We start from the raw sequence: 18042 nt of genomic DNA, 5'->3' as shown, positions 1-18042 counted from the left end.
CACACACACACACACACACACACACACACACACGCAGGCCTGGCATATGTGAATGTCCCGCCCTGCCTGTTGTCTGAAATGTTCTTAGCCATCTTTTTACTAAAGAGTTAAAAAGTAAAAAAAAAATATTTTTAATGTCACAGCAACCGTCACTGGTCAGCTGTACTGGTACAGTGGCTGTTGTACTGGTAGCTGGACGATTCACAATAAGTGATGGATAACTGGAATGTAGGAAATGCTCGTTAGGACAGACTGACCAGAATGAGCTCAGCTTGTATTGTATTGGCTAATGTATGCACATGATCGTATCGTTTGTGTTTAACATCTGACTGAGGAATTCTAAAACTTACAGTATGTGAAATGAAATGCTTTATCCAAGATCAATGAAAATTCGATCTTCAATGACACGAGTCCTTTAAAATGAAGTTCCACACAAAACTGAAGATGATGAACTCAATTATGTCTTACCTTTGCATTCCTGCTCTGAGCGATGCAGAATATCTCCAGTCTGTATTGGGAACTCTAGGCTGCAAAAAAGAAAAAGATGGTGTCAACCCTTGAGACATTTCGAAAGATCAATATCATGTCATTAAATAATCATGCCGGAGGGCTGCCGCACGGTCATGATTGCTGCATGCCTGTGGTTCTGCAAAAAAGAGTTTAGAATGAGGTGAAGCACTGCTCTCTCTCTGTTTCACACACATCAATCATCATTTCAGCGTACAAAAACTTTGGACAGCTCAATCATTCAGACAAACACAGAGCCAAATCAAGGTCATTAAACCCCAGAAGACCAGAGAGGGATGAGATCGATTTGAATGAGAGGAAAAGATTTAACAGCAGAAATCTCACATATTATAGGAATGACATGATACGGACATTTTTGTGCACACACATTATCAGTGTCTTTACACCAGAACATTCTGCAGTCATGTCATCTGTGCTCCTAATACCTCCGTTTTCTCTCTCCACCTCCTGCTGGAGACATTCATCAATGTGAAATCCAATTCTCTATGTAATCAGCAGAGCCTGCTGTTCCCCTTCACAGCACATACATACACACACACACGCACGCACACGCACACCCGTCACGCAACATATAAAGCAACATATTATAGCTCAAAAACCATTTCAACAGAGGTTTGCACTTGAAATAAATATGTCATATAAAATGTAAGATTTTAAATAATACCTGTGAAAAGAACCATATTTATGCACAGCCATTAAAGCATTAAAGCACATTAATCTTTAACGTCAAAAGAACCCTTCTGTTTCACAAAAACTTTTTTTATAAAAAATATAAGAACTTAAGTAAATGGTTCTTTTGAAAGCCAAAAACTGGTTCTTCTATGGCATCTCTGTCACACAGAGAATGGCATGTACATTGAAACAGTTTCTAGACACTTGTATACAGCCTGAAAAAAAACAGCCTTTTACAGTTTTCCACAAACAGACCGAAGTGTAGCGTACGATTAATTATTCTGAAACAGTGGCTGAGGAAAACTTTAAAGAGATTATAGATGAGAGCACAAACACGATCAACCCTCAAACAAACAAACAAACAAACAAACAAACAAACAGGAACTACAGGAAAATATTCAAGACACGTCAGGATTGCATTAATGATGCCCTTAACACTGACCATCCAGAGAGCCAGATCCTAAAACTGACCCGACATGTAGCAAACACTAGCCTGTGAGTAACAAATATGGACAGCAAAGATGTAGAGAAGCGTAACAGAGAGCAAAGAAACTAAGAAGCTGTTTTTTATTAATCTCACAGGCCTTTGTGAGTGAGTGAGTGAGTGAGTGTGTGTGTGTGTGTGGAGAGGCTGATAATGAGTTGAGTTCGCTTTCGTCTCACCAGCAGCTCTCACTTTTTCCTTGTTTTTTTCTCTTTCTCGGGTCTGTTCTGAGTGGACTCACCTTGCCTAGATACAGCATTCGCACCCTTGCACCAGCCAATCACAAACCTTCCTCTTTCCCCTTCCGAACCACAGCACCTAATCAGCTGAACTGAGCTCCACTTCATCACACCGGAGAACAAACATGACTGACATTTAATGAGAATCGCTCATATCAGCCAGTAATTACTTTTCAAACAAACAGCGCTCACACAAAGACACTCTTTGCACACCCAGTAATCCCAAAAAACACGATTAACGGCACAATCTGAAAGCACTCGGCTTGTAATGATGATCTTTAGCAAGGCTAACAGGGTGGACAGAGAGAAGATCATAGAATCACACTGACAGACTGTTAAAACTACTGCAGAGATCGTCTGAAGATAAATCAGTTCAACTTTTGAGAATGAGCCGCAAATTGACAATCTTAACATGAACTGAAGGGCAGTTGTGCAGACTGGACGGGGTATAGCACAGAAAGATGATGATAGACAATAAATACTATTTTGCATGAAACACAGCTTAATTTTATGACCCTTACAGTTTTTGCACTATGACATTTTTTATGACAATTTCCCATGCATGGAATGTGTCTAGACCTTTCATGATTCGCTCATTTAACAGCAGAAACATCATGTTTTTCCATAGGCTACTGATGTATTTTTTAGGAAATACATAAATTATTAATGGGGATCCGTCAAACATCCATTTTTCATTATGTAACATGCTCAGAAGGAAATGTCACACTATAAGCAGAACATCTAATCTCTACAGAAAGCTGTCATCACAAGGGAAAGCAATCATTCTAACCTGTGTTGAGATAACAGATAGTCTGATGGTTCTAGTGGATGTGCAATGAGAAGTTGTGTAACTAAACGGAGGCCAGTCTGCAGTCTCTCAAGAGATGTAAGTGTGGGTACAAAGAAACTGCAGTGTGTTTGAGATTCACACCTCTAAATATAAACACAGCCAGCTGTCCTGAAGGAACACACTGCAGAACAGGCTGAATAGAGAGAGAGAGAGAGAGAGAGAGAGAGAGAGAGAGAGAGAGTGTGTGTGTGTGTGTGTGTGTGCGCGCGTGTGTGCATGTTCGTGCGTGCGTGTGTGTACTCAATAGTTGTTGTAATGGAAAATTCTAGTGTATTTTTTGCTTCCCATCTCATACCCCCACTAACTTCCTCTCTCTCTCTCTCTCTCTCTCTCTCTCTCTCTCTCTCTCTCTCTCTCTCTCTCTCTCTCTCTCTCTCTCTCTCTCTTTCTCTCTGTCTCTGTCNCTCTCTCTCTCTCTCTCTCTCTCTCTCTCTCTCTCTCTCTCTCTGTCCAACTGTCCATGTTCTCTTTCTTTGTCCACCAGTTTGTGCATGTAAGCAGGTTCCTCGTGAACTTTTTGAAACTGTCAGGATAAATCTCAAGGAACATCCGAAATCATCCTAAAGCCTGCCAGGACACTTTCTCACATGACGGTAATGAGACTTTTTCTTTCTCTATGAAGACATTCTGGACAGTTTGGGCGGAAGCTTTTCACCTCAGTTGACCTCACCTGTCATAAGGTGACCTTCTGTGGTCTCCTCACAAGACATAAAATACATTTCCACCTATGAGGACGTGAATCACAGTGCATGTTTTTACAACACAGACAGGTTTATAAATAATTGATTTATAAATAATTGACAAAAACGTGTCAACAAAATAAAAGAAGGAAAAACATGGAGCTAATACGTGTGCAAAAACACATATCATGCTCAGAAAACATGGTTTACTATGGTAAAAGAACATGTTCAACAAGAGCTGGTGCGAGCGCGAGACGCGTTAAACGATCACGCTCGTGAACACTGAATCTGAATGAACGGATCGATCGGAACACGGACTCCCCCTCAATCCTCGTGCACGCGCTAGCTCGCACACGCACAGTCTCCGTGCCCGGCCGTTAGAGTCGGTGCGGCAGTATCGCGTTCACTCATGAGATCGGCGGTCCGCGTCTCTTTTACTCATGCGTGGATTTACACCGCGTTTTCACGCGCACACACGGAGACTCCCGCGCTCGTGACGATCATGCCGTGACGCTTGTCCGTGAAGCTGGATGTGGTGATGATGATGATGATGGTCATGGTGATGAGGAGCAGAGATCTCCTCCGGTTACCGGGGCTCGTGATCAGGCTGACGCTGCTGATGTTTGCCGCGGGTTCGAGCGGGATGCCGCACGTGCTGAGATTCGGTGAGACTTCATTGATCGCTTATTGATGATGTGATGGATTCATTCACTGTGTGTGTGTGTGTGTGTGTCTGCAGTATCAGTGTGGGATGTGTTACAGGCCTGATTTTACACAGCATCCCTTTAAAAGAAATGAAGCTGAACACAAACTCTGATGATGTGAGAACATTTACAGCACATGTTCATTTCATCATGTGTGTAGTGATGCTCAGATTCTTGTTTTGAGATTATTGGCATCTGTGTCCTCTTGAATTAAATGATAGTCAACAGTTTCTACTCGGGGTTGCTTAGTGGGTTTCTGCAGATATTTTGTGCAGTAATCATGTATTGCAGAAGTCTAGATATCAATATCACTCATATAAATCTAAATAAAAACAAATTTCAAAGAGTCCGATCAGGTTGAAATGGTTTTTGTTTCACAATATGCCCGAAGAAACATATAGCACAGGATCCAAAAACATCACATTAAAATGAATAGACATTATTGCTTCCTCGCATAAAGTCATTTATTGTGATAATCTTTATTAATTTGATCATTCTTGTTTTCTCTCGAGTGTATGAATGGCGTTTGTGGGGTGAGCTCATGTGCTGTATGAATGCGACTCACACCGAGCCACAGGCACATCTCATCTGACTGTCTCTGAACGTTCAGTCCGTCTGTTTTAGAGTCTCTCTGCATCCGCTGCTATGAGCCTCTATGGCAACACAGATGCGATCCTGCCACCCGCGGCCGGACGGCTGCTGCATGCTGGGAATGCCAGAGCGCTGTGTGTGTGTGTGTGTGTGCATGTGTGTGTGTGTGTGTGTGTGTGTGTGTGGTAGAAACACATCTTTGTTCATCTCTCGGCTCGGTATGGTGATTTCCTCTTGGCTCTCAGCAGGATTCACAGACAGTCCTCTGCTCGAGGTACAGACCGATGCTGGCCAGGAGTCAGAAAGACGTTGTGTTTGTGTCAGACAGAGGTTGTTTGTGTGTGTGTGTTTGTGTAAGACAGACGTTGTGTGTGTGTGTGTGTGCGTGTGTGTGTGTGTGCGTGTGTGCGTGTGTGTGTGTGTGTGTGTGTGTGTGTGTGCGTGCGTGCGTGCGTGCGTGCGTGCGTGTGTGTGTGTGTGTCAGACAGAGGTTGTGTGTGTGTGCGTGTGTGTGTTATCCATCCAACACAACACATGGGGACTCGTGTCACCGTGGGGACCAAAATTGAGGTCCACATGGGCAAAAAAGCTTATAAATTGTACAGAACAATATTTAAAAAAAATCTAAAAATGCAAAAAGTGTTCTATGATCTTTAGGTTTAGGGGTTGGGTTAGGGGATAGAATATACAGTTTGTACAGTATAAAAAACATTACGCCTATGGACTGTCCCCACGGAGATAATAAACCAGACATGTTTGTGTGTGTGTGCGTGTGCTGGTGCGTGTGTGTGTGTGTGTGTGTGGGTGTGTTTGTGTCAGACAGGGGTTTTGTGTGTGTGTTTTTTGCATGTGTGTTTGAGTATGTGTCAAACAGAGGTTGTGTGTTTGTGTTGTTTCAGCACCATGGACAGCAGCCAGACACTCATTTGTTTTGTATTGGGACAATAAATAAAGTCACACTGGTGGTAGATCATTGATTATTTTCACAAATTCAAGATACAACCTTTCAGTCATCAGCCCAGATCTCTGAGAGAATGGTTCACTAAAAAATGACATGTATTCTTTTGGCAGACGCTTTTATCCAGACTGACCTGCGAGCACTTCAACATTTTGTCTTACAGGAGCACACTAGTACTACACAAAGCTAAGTTTACGAGTAGAAACAGTACTAGTATTTTAAGTTAATGTAAACGTTTGGTTCCTCATGTGTAGGTCAGTTTGTAGAGCATTGTGTTAGTAACACAAAGGTTGTGAGTTTGATTCCCAGCCAGCACACATACTGATAATAAAAGTATCTGTCAAATGCACTGTAATATCAGTGTAATGTCAATGTTTTCATCATGTTGTTTTAATCTTACAGACACTGTTGAGAATCATGACAGTAGTTCATATAACTCAAGATAACTTGAGTGAACATGTATCACACAACAGTGTTCTGACAGTTCAGTCTGTTCCTCACACACACACACACACACACACACACACACACACACACACACACACACACACACACACACTCGACTGTAGAAGTTGTGTGGAGGACTTTATTGATATTTGTGTGATGCTTTGTCAGAATATCTCTTTTTATTTATTTATTTTTATTTATCCTTTATTTAACCAGGAAAGCCTCTCTGAGATAAAAAAATCACTTTCACCGGAGTGTCCTGGGCAAGATGAGCAGCAGTACAATCAGTTTCAAGCACAAAATTACACAACGAAAACAACACATCACACTAAAAACAATTGCTATGTATGTTTCACAGAAGACAGACAGTCATATGATTTAAGACTGACACAGATTTTTAATTTCGGGTTAAATTCTTTAATCGTGATGTCCATCACAAGAGCTTCTGATGATGTGTGTTTGTTAAGCTGGGTTAAAATCTTTTCATTTGTTTCAGAGTGAATAAGAGAATGTGTGTGTGCGTGCCAGTGTGTGTTACATGTCATGTGTGTAAATGGATTGTGGATTGTGTAATGTTGTGTATCGGTGTGTTTTGGATGCATTCTCTGTTTAATATTGCCACGTGGGACTCATTCTTGATCGACCTGCAGCTCTATATTATTTGTGTTGTGTGTTATAGCTGTATTATGGTCTGTAATGCATTGTTTTGTGTAACGTGTATTCTAGTGTGTTTTTCCTTTTGTCATTACTAGCGGTTTAAGATTGAGCGCGCTTATTAAGAATTCATCATGCACACACACACACACCCTCTCTCTCTCTCTCTCTCTCTCTCTCTCTCTCTCTCTCTCACACACACACACACACATGAGGTTTATGAATGCATGGTAGTGTAGTGACTCTAGTCAAACACTGGCAGTCTGTGATCACTTACACACATCTCTCTTCTGACTGGGATTGAAATAGTTTGAGACGTTTGGCTGATGTTAAACTGGCTGTTAATGTGTAAACAGTTGCTAGGGTGTTGTATGTGGTTGCTAGGGCATTGTGGGTGTTCAAGATTGTTTACAATGTAATGTTGCATTCCTTATAGAAACATCAGTGTCAGGTTTTGTTTCTCAGTGAATGAATGGACTGGCATCACTTGTGCCCCAAATACACTGTATGTCACCTAATGCTTGAGTGCAACTGGTGTGATGTGAGATACACAGTCCAGAGAATCCTTTACATGAGTGTCTGACTGTTATCACCCTGTGAGATCGATCGCTGCTGTTTCTGGGACAAAACATGTGCTAAATGTCTTTAAAATGGGAACAAACTATCTGGAGCCTTCATGTCAAACGCTCAGAAATGAGCACAAGTGTTTTCTCCAGCAGCAAATTGCACCTTTTACGGTTTAAAAATATAACCGCAGCTTTCAAGAAAAAAGACCAAATCCATTAGCTATTAGCATGCATGGCACATATGAGTCAGAGAGAGAGAGAGCGAGGCTGGGTGGGAGGAAGATGGATTGATTCTGTGGTTCACACACACACACACACCAAAGAGACCAATTTACTAATTTCATCAGTGTATTATTCTAACTATGTAAAATACAATTTAATTAAATAAATATATGTTGTTTGACAGCTGGAGTTGTTCCTCACAAACATCCGTCATGTGACTGAAAACATAAAGTTTCATATGGACTATATGATGTGTTTATGGAAGTTTTGTAGTGCTTGATAATAAAAACCAGCATTGAGTTTGTATGCATGATAAAGAGCGAGTCCTCTCGTATTCCACAGGAGAAAGTCTTAAGAGGTTTAGCACAATATAAATGTGATAAATGATGAGAGAAGTTCTTGTTTTCCTTTAATAAACTGGTGAGATTTTCTGATGAGGCGGGATGAGTTAAGGCCCATTCCAGAAACATGTGCGTGTGTGTGTGTACATGTACATCTATATTTGTGAGGACCGGTTTGAGTTGTAGACCAGCAGTGTGAGGACAAGGAGAGTAAAATGAGGACATTTTGGCCGGTCCTCACTTCCAGAGACCCCTTTAAAGGGCTGTTTGAGGGTGAAGGTTTAGGTTATAATTAGGTTTAGGGTAAGGGTTAGGGTCAGGCATGTAGTTCTGATGGTTAGGGTAACGGGCTAGAGATTGCATTGTGTCAATGTATGTCCTCATAAACATGTGTGTGCATGCCGCTGCAGAAGAGCTCATCTGAATGTTTATAAACAAACACACCTGAAGATGTTTGTGTTGTCACATGTGTTTGCTCAACAGAAATAATGTTCACAGTGGAAGCTGTAAATTACAGTTGGGGACCTTGAAAAGCCAATCGATATCACTACAGACACACAACACATCTCTCTCTCTCTCTCTCTCTCTCTCTCTCTCTCCCTCTCTCTCTCTCTCTCTCTCTCTCTCTCTCTCTCTCTCTCTCTCTCTCTCTCTCTTCTGTTAAAGGGGTCATATGACACGGCTAAAACGAATATTATCCTTTGTTTTAGATGTAATGCAATGTGTATACACGATTTAAGCTTGAAAAATGCTGTATTTTCCACATACCGTGCTTGTTTGTATCTCCTCTTTGCCCCGCCTCTCTGAAACGCGCAGATTTTTAACAAAGCTCATCGCTCTGAAAAGCGAGGTAACTCACTATGCAGTTAACCAGTGTATAGTGATTGGTCGAATACTGCAAGCGTGTGATGGAAATGTAACGCCTCTTACCATATTTGGAACGTCAGGTTCCAAAGCAATTGTACTGACAGGTGCGCCCACATTACTTGCGTATACATTCGGGCGGTCTTAGTCAACTCATACCACGAGCTGATGTAGATTTGTGGAGGTGTGGCTACACGAGGCGTTTCAGGCAGGTCTGGGTGAGCATTCGCTTTTAGATAGAATGCATCTTTTGTTCCCACACTTTAATATTTGCAATTTTACGTGTCTAATACATGCATGGGCAACTTATAAAACACCAAAGACACAGAAAAACACGTGTTCGTGCCATATGACCCCTTTAAATCATTGATTCTAATCTTATGAACTATTTTGCAGTAATATCATGTATTCTATACATGGTTACACTTTATATTAAGGTACACAAATTCATCATTAACTACTTGCTTATTAACATGCATATTGGTTGTATATTAGTATGTAAAAAGCACATATTAATGCCTTATTGTGCATTACCTTATTCTACATCCCTTAATCCTACCCAAAACCTAAACCTAAAAACTACCTTATAAGCAGTAATTAGGAGTTTATTGAGACAAAATTCGTAGTTAAAGGGACAATTCTGTCATCATTTACTCACCTTCGAGTTGTTCGAAATGTGTATAAATGTCTTTGTTCTGATGAACACAGAGAAAGATATTTGGAAGAATGCTTATAACCAAACAGATCTCAACACCCATTGACTCCCATAGTAGGAAAAAAACAATGGTAGTCAAAAGTGCCCCAGAACTGTTTGCTGTCCTACATTCTTCAAAATGTCTTCTTTTGTGTTCAACAGAATAAAAGAAAAAGAGTAATTTTTCCTACTATGGTAGTCTATGGTGATCTGTTTGGTTATAAGCGTTCTTCCAAATATCTTTCTCTGTGTTGTGTTGGAACAACCCGAAGGTCAGTAAAAGATGAAAGTATCACTGAGAAAGTTAAATCTCACACATGTCGTCCTTCAGTTTTGAGAGTTTTCTTCATTTTTTTCTCAGAGATCTCAATAATATTCTAAAGTGTCTCAGTCCTGTCCTCTGAGAGGAACATGATATGAGTTTAAACTTTGTCAAACTCAGCAGAGCTCCACTAGATCTCCAGAGCTGATATGACGCTAGTATGATGAAGTTTTCACTGATCTAAAATGAGCTGTTTCTCTCTGAAACTGATCTGAGACCTGCTGTGTTGTGCTGAATTGAAGTTCTTTCTCTCTCTCTCTCTCTCTCTCTCTCTCTCTCTCTCTCTCTCTCTCTCTCTCTCTCTCTCTCTCTCTCTCTCTCTCTCTCTCTCTCTCTCTCTCTCTCTCTCTCTCTCTCTCTCTCTCTCTCTCTCTCTCTCTCTCTCTCTCGCCCCGAGCACAGGCTTGACATTTTACCTTTCTAGGCTGATAACATCTCCAGGCGCGTGCCACAACCTAGGGCTGTTTTTAGCTTCACAAAGACTGAAGTAGGATAACTGCTTCATCATAATTACAGAGCGAGAGAGAGAGAGCGAGAGGGTTTGAAACTCTCGGTACAGTACAGTACAGTAGTTTGTGTGTGTGATGTTGTGTTCTCTTATTATTTATGCTGATAGCTGTGCAGTGTAAAATCAACACACAATGTGAATGTCATTGTTCTAGATATGAAAGTATTGAATGTAGATCTTCACATGAGTTTTATGCAGCTAGTGTTTTATCAGATGTTATGTGTTGTGTGATGTGGTGTGTTTGAGGATGAAGGCTGCAGACAGTGTTACAGGTAAATAACAGTGTGCACACGCTGGGTCTCCATTAAGACACTTTTCAGTGTGAACAGTAGAAACGGGTCGCCATCTGTTTCACGCTGGTGTCACATTCAGTCACACAGAGACCTAATGACAGAGAGAGAGAGACATTAGAGATGAACATGTGCTTGATCTGGACTGATACTGAATCACACATGACATCTCTCTCTTTCCCTAATGTTGCAGAAGAGGACAAAACCTCTCCGTCTGGTTTGGTCATGTGACTTTCAACATACACTATACCCTATAGAATCATCCCAGAAGAGACCAGCAGAAGATTCGCATTCCTGTCTTCGAGAAACAATCGGGATATTTAAGAAATATCACCGTCCTATAGGGAGTGTTTTATAACAGTGTGTGTGTGTCAGCTGTAAGAATGTGTTATTCACACTATGCTGTCTGTGATCTCACATTCACACATTCACACCTTTAATTCAGCATGACGATATGATAATGCACTGATGGAGAACAGAATCTGTGTGTGTTGGTGTGTGTGCGTGCGTGTGTAAATGATCGCTCGAGCAGGTACAGTACTCCCAGATGGAGAGTTTTCCATAACTTACTTAACATAATTCATTCCTTTAATAATTCACAACCGCACGAATGATCTGAGTGCATTATCACACACACACACTGAACCTTGTTTGTCATACACATCCAGCCTGTGTGTGTGTGTGTGTGTGTGTGTAAATCTCTCCATCTGCTTCCCAAACAACATGATTTCTGGGTAAAATGGGTTTGAACAAATGCAATGCTCGAAGGATCTGATGTATGCTGGACTCTCATTGGCTGTAAGATTAAAAGTGCAGTTTTATAAAGAGACATTATCTGTGTTTGTCTACCAATCTATTTTCAAGCTTATGTTTAAATGATGATATCTGTCTCTGTGATGTGTGAAGGTTTGGTTAGAAAGTTCCATTAGATCAGTATTAAAACTGTGTGTGTGTGCAGGAGGGATCTTTGAGTCGATCGAGAGCGGCCCCTCGGGTCCTGAAGAACTGGCCTTTAAATTTGCACTGAACACCATCAACAGAAACCGTACTCTTCTGCCCAACACCACGCTCACATACGACATCCAGAGAATCAACGCCTTCGACAGTTTCGAGGCTTCCAGGAAAGGTGAGAGAGGAAACGTGTGTGTGTGTGTGTGTGTGAATAGAGTCTCAGGAGATTTTGTTTTTTCCTCTTCTCTTCAAATCTATCTAAACGTTTGTGTTCTTTTGCTGAAAACAGTCTGAAACAGAAGAGATTTGTTCTCTTTTCTCCCCGCCGCTGCCCTATTTCTGTGCGCTTTATCATTTCAGAGCGAACACTTCAGCGGCAGACTCATTTGTAATTTTAATGACCCTTTTCTCACCGGCCGCTTTCAGACGCGACGGTTACGCTGGAATGAAAAGTAAAATTGGGCTCGATTTAGAGAAATAGCATCTGAGGTGCTTTCTCTGTCTGAGAACATCCGCTTTAAAACCACAGACCAAGATGAAATGGACAAATAGAGGCACGTCATTTGAATATCTGCATTAGTGACCTTGACTTCAGTAAAAACAACATTTTATCATCTGAAGCGACAAACCGCACGAGTAATGTGTCTAAAGTGTGAGCTTTCAGCCGTTATGTCTGGAATTTAATGACGGCTCACCGGGAAATGAAATGAAATGGTTTTGAGCTGGAGGTATATCGTTAAAAGACCTTTAAAAAAAAGAACATTATGTTACTGAAAATAAAAAAGTACATGATGAAAATCTTGAATTGCACATTGTTTGATGAGAATCATTTAATGTACACTCTTAAAAAAGGAGCTTCAAAAGGTTCTTTGATGCCATAGAAGAACTGTTTGGTTCCATAAAGAACCATTAACATCTGTTTCACAAAAGGTTCTTTTCTGGCAAAAAAAGGTTCTTCAGATTATAAAAAAGTAAGAAAGAGATGGTTCTTTAAAGAACCTTTGACTGAATGGTTCTTTGTGGAACCAAAAACGGTTCTTTTATGGCATCGCTGTGAAGAACCTTTTAGGCGGCTTTATTTTTAAGAGTATACATTTATTCATCATTGAGATTCTCATTTATCTCAAACCTGTCGTTCACAGCCTGTGAGCAGCTCTCTCTGGGCGTGGCAGCGATCTTTGGCCCCTCCCACAGCTCATCAGCCAATGCGGTGCAGTCTATATCTAACGCCCTGGGCGTCCCTCACATTCAGACCCGCTGGAAACATCAGGTGTCTGATAACAGAGACTCATATTATGTCAGTTTGTATCCGGATTTCTCCTCTCTGAGTCGAGCCATACTGGACCTGGTTCATTTCTTCAGATGGAGGATGGTCACGGTGGTCTATGACGACAGCACCGGTGAGCACACAGACACACACACTCACAGAAACATATTACTGTAGAAGAAGAGGTTCTTTTTTCTTTTATTTGACGTCTGATGGACACAAACCAAGATATTATTTATAACATTAGAGCAAAAACACCCAAGCTACTGTACACACGAAAACGTTTAAAATTATATTCCTTGTAGACATCAGTGAGATAAAATTCAAATGAAAACTTGAGAAAAAGAGTCAGAAATGTCACAAATGTCTCTGTCATTTCAGAAGAGATGTCAACAATGTGTCAAACTGAGCTCAGATTTGTCAAGTCTGCAATCAAAAGTCAATATTATTGAAGATCTCAATATCAACTCAAACATTTCTCATCAAATCCAGATTATTTCTAAATTCAGACTCTTCATGTGTTCAACAATTACACTCTCATTTGATTCTCTTTTAATTTTTCCTAAACAACAATTTTAGGAGAAACATCTGAGATTAGGTTGGTACTTATATGAAACACAACTCTCTCTCTCTCTCGCTCTCTCTTCTAATGCTGTTTGCTTGTGCACACATGAGTCTCTCAGCAGTGTTTCTCTCTTTACTCTTTTCTAATTAATAGAAGGACTTTTATTATGTTCTCCTGTAATCACACAAATTGAATGAAGGCAGGAACAGGAGTAATTTGTTTTAATTACATATTTAACAGCGACTCTCACGCTGACGGCAAATCAAAGAGCATCCGCAAACAAATTCAGACTCTTTATTATTGACTGCAGGCAGCCAACCACAGCTCACATATGCATGATTGTGATCGCATGAGGCACACAGGCTCGTGAATACATACGGTGTGAACTTTTCTGTGTGCAGACACATATGTGAAATGAAAAGGTTTATGATGATGACTCTTCACCTTCATTTATAGAAGAGTTCATATATTTTGCATATATGTTTTCTTTCAGATGAAGAAGTTTAGATGGTTTCATCTAACTGCTCATCTCACTGCTAGAACTGCATCACGAGGACTCTTTAGAAATAAACTGACAAATAAAAATGTGGAACGGGTTTGGGTGGTCGGGGAGGGTGACACTGGTCAAATTTAGTCTGCATTATTTAAAGCAATCAATTTCTTTTTGAACGTAATGAAGGATGTTTTTATGGTAATGAAAATATATACAATGCAAAAAATCCTAATAATTTCACTTACATTTTTTTATGCCAGATTTCATGATTTATTATATTTGAATATTTTTCAGAAAACATTTACATCCATGTTTTATCATGCATGTGCGTGTGAATGTTCTGGAAGGTAATTTTTTAAAAACTTTTGCTAACGTCCTCAGTCTCACCTCGAGTAGTAAAGGAGGCGGTTGCTAGGCGTAAAGGAGGCGGTTGCTAGGCGACCATTAGTTACGTGTTGTTAAGGTCACTTGAAAGCGCTGCTCAGCCCCTCCCACTGAGTTTCCCAAGATGCTCTGCTAAAAATCAGACTCGTCCCACATGCCATCAGATGACTTTTATACTGCTTTCAGATACCTGTCTGTCTGTCTGTGTTTGTGTGTATGAACTCGTGTGTGTGTCTGTGTGAGTCATAGATTGTGGAAATGATTTTGAAAAGCTTTACAGTGAATATCAATCTGTCAGAAACACGTCAGCTCAATTTTCAGTCAAAAGAGAAACATGTGAAATGATATTTTTCTTGAAGAAATGATTTGACCTGGACATGTTTTTGTGAGCACACGTCCTACACAGTCTGTCTAGAAGAACCATCAGAAAAATACACTTCCACAGTCTCTCTCTCACTCATCCTCTTCCTACACACACACACACACACACACACACACACTCGACACATCTCGTCTGAAAGAGTAGGTGAGTGTGTATCTCTCACTGAATCTCATTGACAGACCAAACGCTCAACTGAATCACTTTCACACATCTTTACTGTAAGTCGCAGACGATTCTCCTAAAACTACTCAGGAAAAGAGAAACAAACGAGAGTGTAATAGTTGAAACATGTCAAATGAATGTGTATTGTAGAGGTAAAATAATCTTTTAATTTTGGTGAATTGGATGAGAAATGACTGTTATAATGCTACTCAATCATCCCAGTATTATTTTGTTTTTCAGTCTCTGACAGTAAACAGGTTGTTTTGATGTGTCTGTGTCTCGGCAGGTCTCATCCGTCTGCAGGAGCTCATTAAAGCTCCGTCTCGATACAACATCCGGCTGAAGATCCGACAGCTCGCCGCAGACACCAAGGACGCCAAACCGCTTCTGAAAGAGATGAAGAAGGCCAAAGAGTTTCACGTCATCTTCGACTGTAGCCATGAGATGGCCGCCTGGATCCTCAAACAGGTGAAGACCTTTAATCTCATTCAGATCTCAGATCATTTCATCCTGTGATCCATGAGACAATTCTTTATGAATGGCACAGTAAATCATGAGCGCTTCTCCTGCTGATGATATTTCAGATGTTAACTCGTTGTGTTACGACTTCTATTAGTGTGACATTTTTACAGAGTTGTGAGAGCAGAATTGAGCTGTAATGAGACAGCTGGAGGCTGATTAGAAATCCTCATTCTTTAAAGCTCAAGCCGTTGATGGTGGTCCACAATCTCAGGAGCTGCAGCCGTCTCATCAGAAAATCTCTGTATGTGAATCTCTGAAAACCGGTCGAGATTCACGTTTCACTCCAAAAAAGAAATAGATGAGACCTTCATGAAAGTCAATGTGTGTGAATAATGTGAATGCAGAAAATCTTCTGTATGGATAAAATCTATAAAATCACCTGCTCATGTTTGTGTTTTATTTCCTCAGGCTCTTTCTATGGGAATGGTGACAGAATATTACCATTACATCTTTACCACACTGGTGAGACACACACACAGTGAACATAATGCATTATTCATACAAGAGAGAATACTGAATTTTACATTTTGGGATCTGACATCAAAGCGCCATTTACTTGTAAAATTGGTATAATTGAGATACTTGTTCAAATTGCAGATGTAAGTTTGAATCATGAATGTGAAAGTCTAAAAGCAGTCGTGTCTTAACAAGAGAGTTTTGAATTCATCTCAGATCTGCCATCACTCCATCTCTCAGATCCGTCTGATTCCTCCTGTGTGATTCATAAAAGCTCAGTGAGTCAGAGACTCACGACAGAGAGAGAGATGATGGATTCTGACAGATTTCTGTCTGTTGATGACACACACACAGAATAAAAACACGTTTCTTTTTCACATCCAGATCTGTTTGTGTGTATGATGTGTTGTGTGTGCACGCAGGATCTGTTTGCGTTGGATATGGAACCGTATCGGTTCAGTGGTGTAAATATGACTGGATTCAGGATTCTGAACACAGAGAGTCAGCAGGTGTCCTCCATCATTGAGAAATGGTCCATGGAGCGATTGCAGGCACCTCCCAAACCTGACTCAGGCCTGCTGGACGGCTTCATGACGGTCAGTGTGTGTGCGTGCGTATGTGTGTGTGTGTGCGAGAGTTCATCTCCAGCGCTTCTATAAATCATCTCATGGACTGAAGTCTATTCATCTGAGAAGAAGAAGGGTTGGGGTTGAATAATAAATTACGAGCTGATGAAGCGCTTCATTAGAATTAGACGTGTTTATGAGAAATCTTCCTCTGAACTCATTTACATGAGTAAAGCTGCTCTTCAGATGAACTCTCACTTATCTTCACTCTCAAACACTCTTGAGTTCATCTGCCGTGTGTGTGTGTGTGGGTATTTCTGTCATGTGACACTACAACAGGTGTGTGTGTGCGTGTGCGCGTGTGTGTCTGTGAGAGAGAGAGAGAGAGAGAGAGAGAGAGAGAGAGAGAGACTCACCTTCTCACTCTCTCTCTCTATCATGCCACAGCCACTGCTGTCAGTGAGGCGGGGTTGCCGTGGAAACCGTTGCTCGTGTGGTGAATCTCTGTTGCTAGCGTACGGCAGGAGGCCTGTGATGGGATGATCGTTGCCACAGCAATTTAAGTCCATTAAGCAGAATGTGTGCCATGATTTATTACTCTATCACTGCACACACAGAGAGAGAGAGAGAGAGAGAGATCACACACACATTATAATTGTGCGCTAACTTACACAAACCCACACAAAGCTGTTGACATTATATGTACAGCAAAACATCTCATATTTATAAACTTTTTGACATGTTTATAAGAACTATATTTATTTTATATTTACTAAATACATTTCTGAAGAGATTAATGTCACTGTGTTTGCCTGGAGGATCTCTCACACTAATTGAGACAAGGGTGTACGTGTTTGTCTCTGTCTGTCTGTCTGTGGTGTCTCTGTCTCAGAGGTTTATCAGTGGTAGACAAATGTTCTGTCATTTTATCTTGCAACTCATTTGACCTGAAGAGAGACACAACACTGATTTGTGCCGTCTGAGAGTCTGTGTGTGTTTTCGAGTGCGTGCGTGTGTTTGTGAGGCAGGTAATCAGATATTATTATTATCATTAAGGTGAAAGAGACTTTCTGTTATAGCAGCCAGCCAATAAGGAAACTTCCAGACCATAAAACTTTTTTTTGCATTCTTTTAATGATCATACATTTTATTTCTGAAATTGAGCTTCAGATGTTTTTTGTTTTGTGTGTTAGTGACAGACATCAGATATCATTGAATGCACATCAGTGATCGTTTCTCATTTCATTTCATCAGTGAATCACAGTTACTGGACAGTGTTGTGGTGGTGAATAATAGCAGCAGGTGTAACAGGTGTGTGTGTGTTTTGTGCAGACGGACGCAGCTCTGATGTATGATGCTGTTCATGTTGTGGCTGTGGCCGTCCAGCAGTCGCCTCAGATCACCGTCAGCTCTCTGCAGTGTAACAGACACAAACCCTGGCGCTTCGGAGGAAGATTCATCAGTCTCATTAAAGAGGTACACACACACACACACACCCTCTTCTCCTGCAGGTGTGTGTTTTTGTTTGTTGTGTAATAATGTTTTGATTGTTCACAGAGAAACAGAATGTGTGTGTTTGTCTTCCGATTTTTGGTTATTTGTGAATCTCCCTGTGAAACTCTCTCTCTCTCTCTGTCTCTGTCTCGCTCTCCCTCTCGCTCTCCCTCTCTCTCTCTCTCT

General features: G+C 40.8%; 1 protein-coding gene across 1 annotated transcript in view; it reads left to right on the top strand.

The window, feature by feature from the left end:
• Positions 1 to 3798: 3798 nt before the first annotated feature.
• LOC130547850 (glutamate receptor ionotropic, kainate 2) overlaps positions 3799 to 18042 on the top strand; it is a 23738-nt gene continuing 9494 nt past the window's right edge. Inside the window, exons 1-7 of the mRNA XM_057324181.1 lie at positions 3799 to 4118; positions 11573 to 11740; positions 12708 to 12965; positions 15105 to 15286; positions 15749 to 15802; positions 16219 to 16392; positions 17695 to 17838. Coding sequence (XP_057180164.1) covers positions 3992 to 4118; positions 11573 to 11740; positions 12708 to 12965; positions 15105 to 15286; positions 15749 to 15802; positions 16219 to 16392; positions 17695 to 17838 — 1107 coding nt within the window. The 5' untranslated portion in view covers positions 3799 to 3991. The remainder of the gene's footprint in view (positions 4119 to 11572; positions 11741 to 12707; positions 12966 to 15104; positions 15287 to 15748; positions 15803 to 16218; positions 16393 to 17694; positions 17839 to 18042) is intronic.

The sequence above is a fragment of the Triplophysa rosa genome, linkage group LG24 (assembly GCF_024868665.1).
Source record: "Triplophysa rosa linkage group LG24, Trosa_1v2, whole genome shotgun sequence".
Taxonomy (NCBI): domain Eukaryota; kingdom Metazoa; phylum Chordata; class Actinopteri; order Cypriniformes; family Nemacheilidae; genus Triplophysa; species Triplophysa rosa.
Note: the sequence above shows the minus strand (reverse complement) of the source record. Positions and strands in the feature narration are given on the sequence as shown.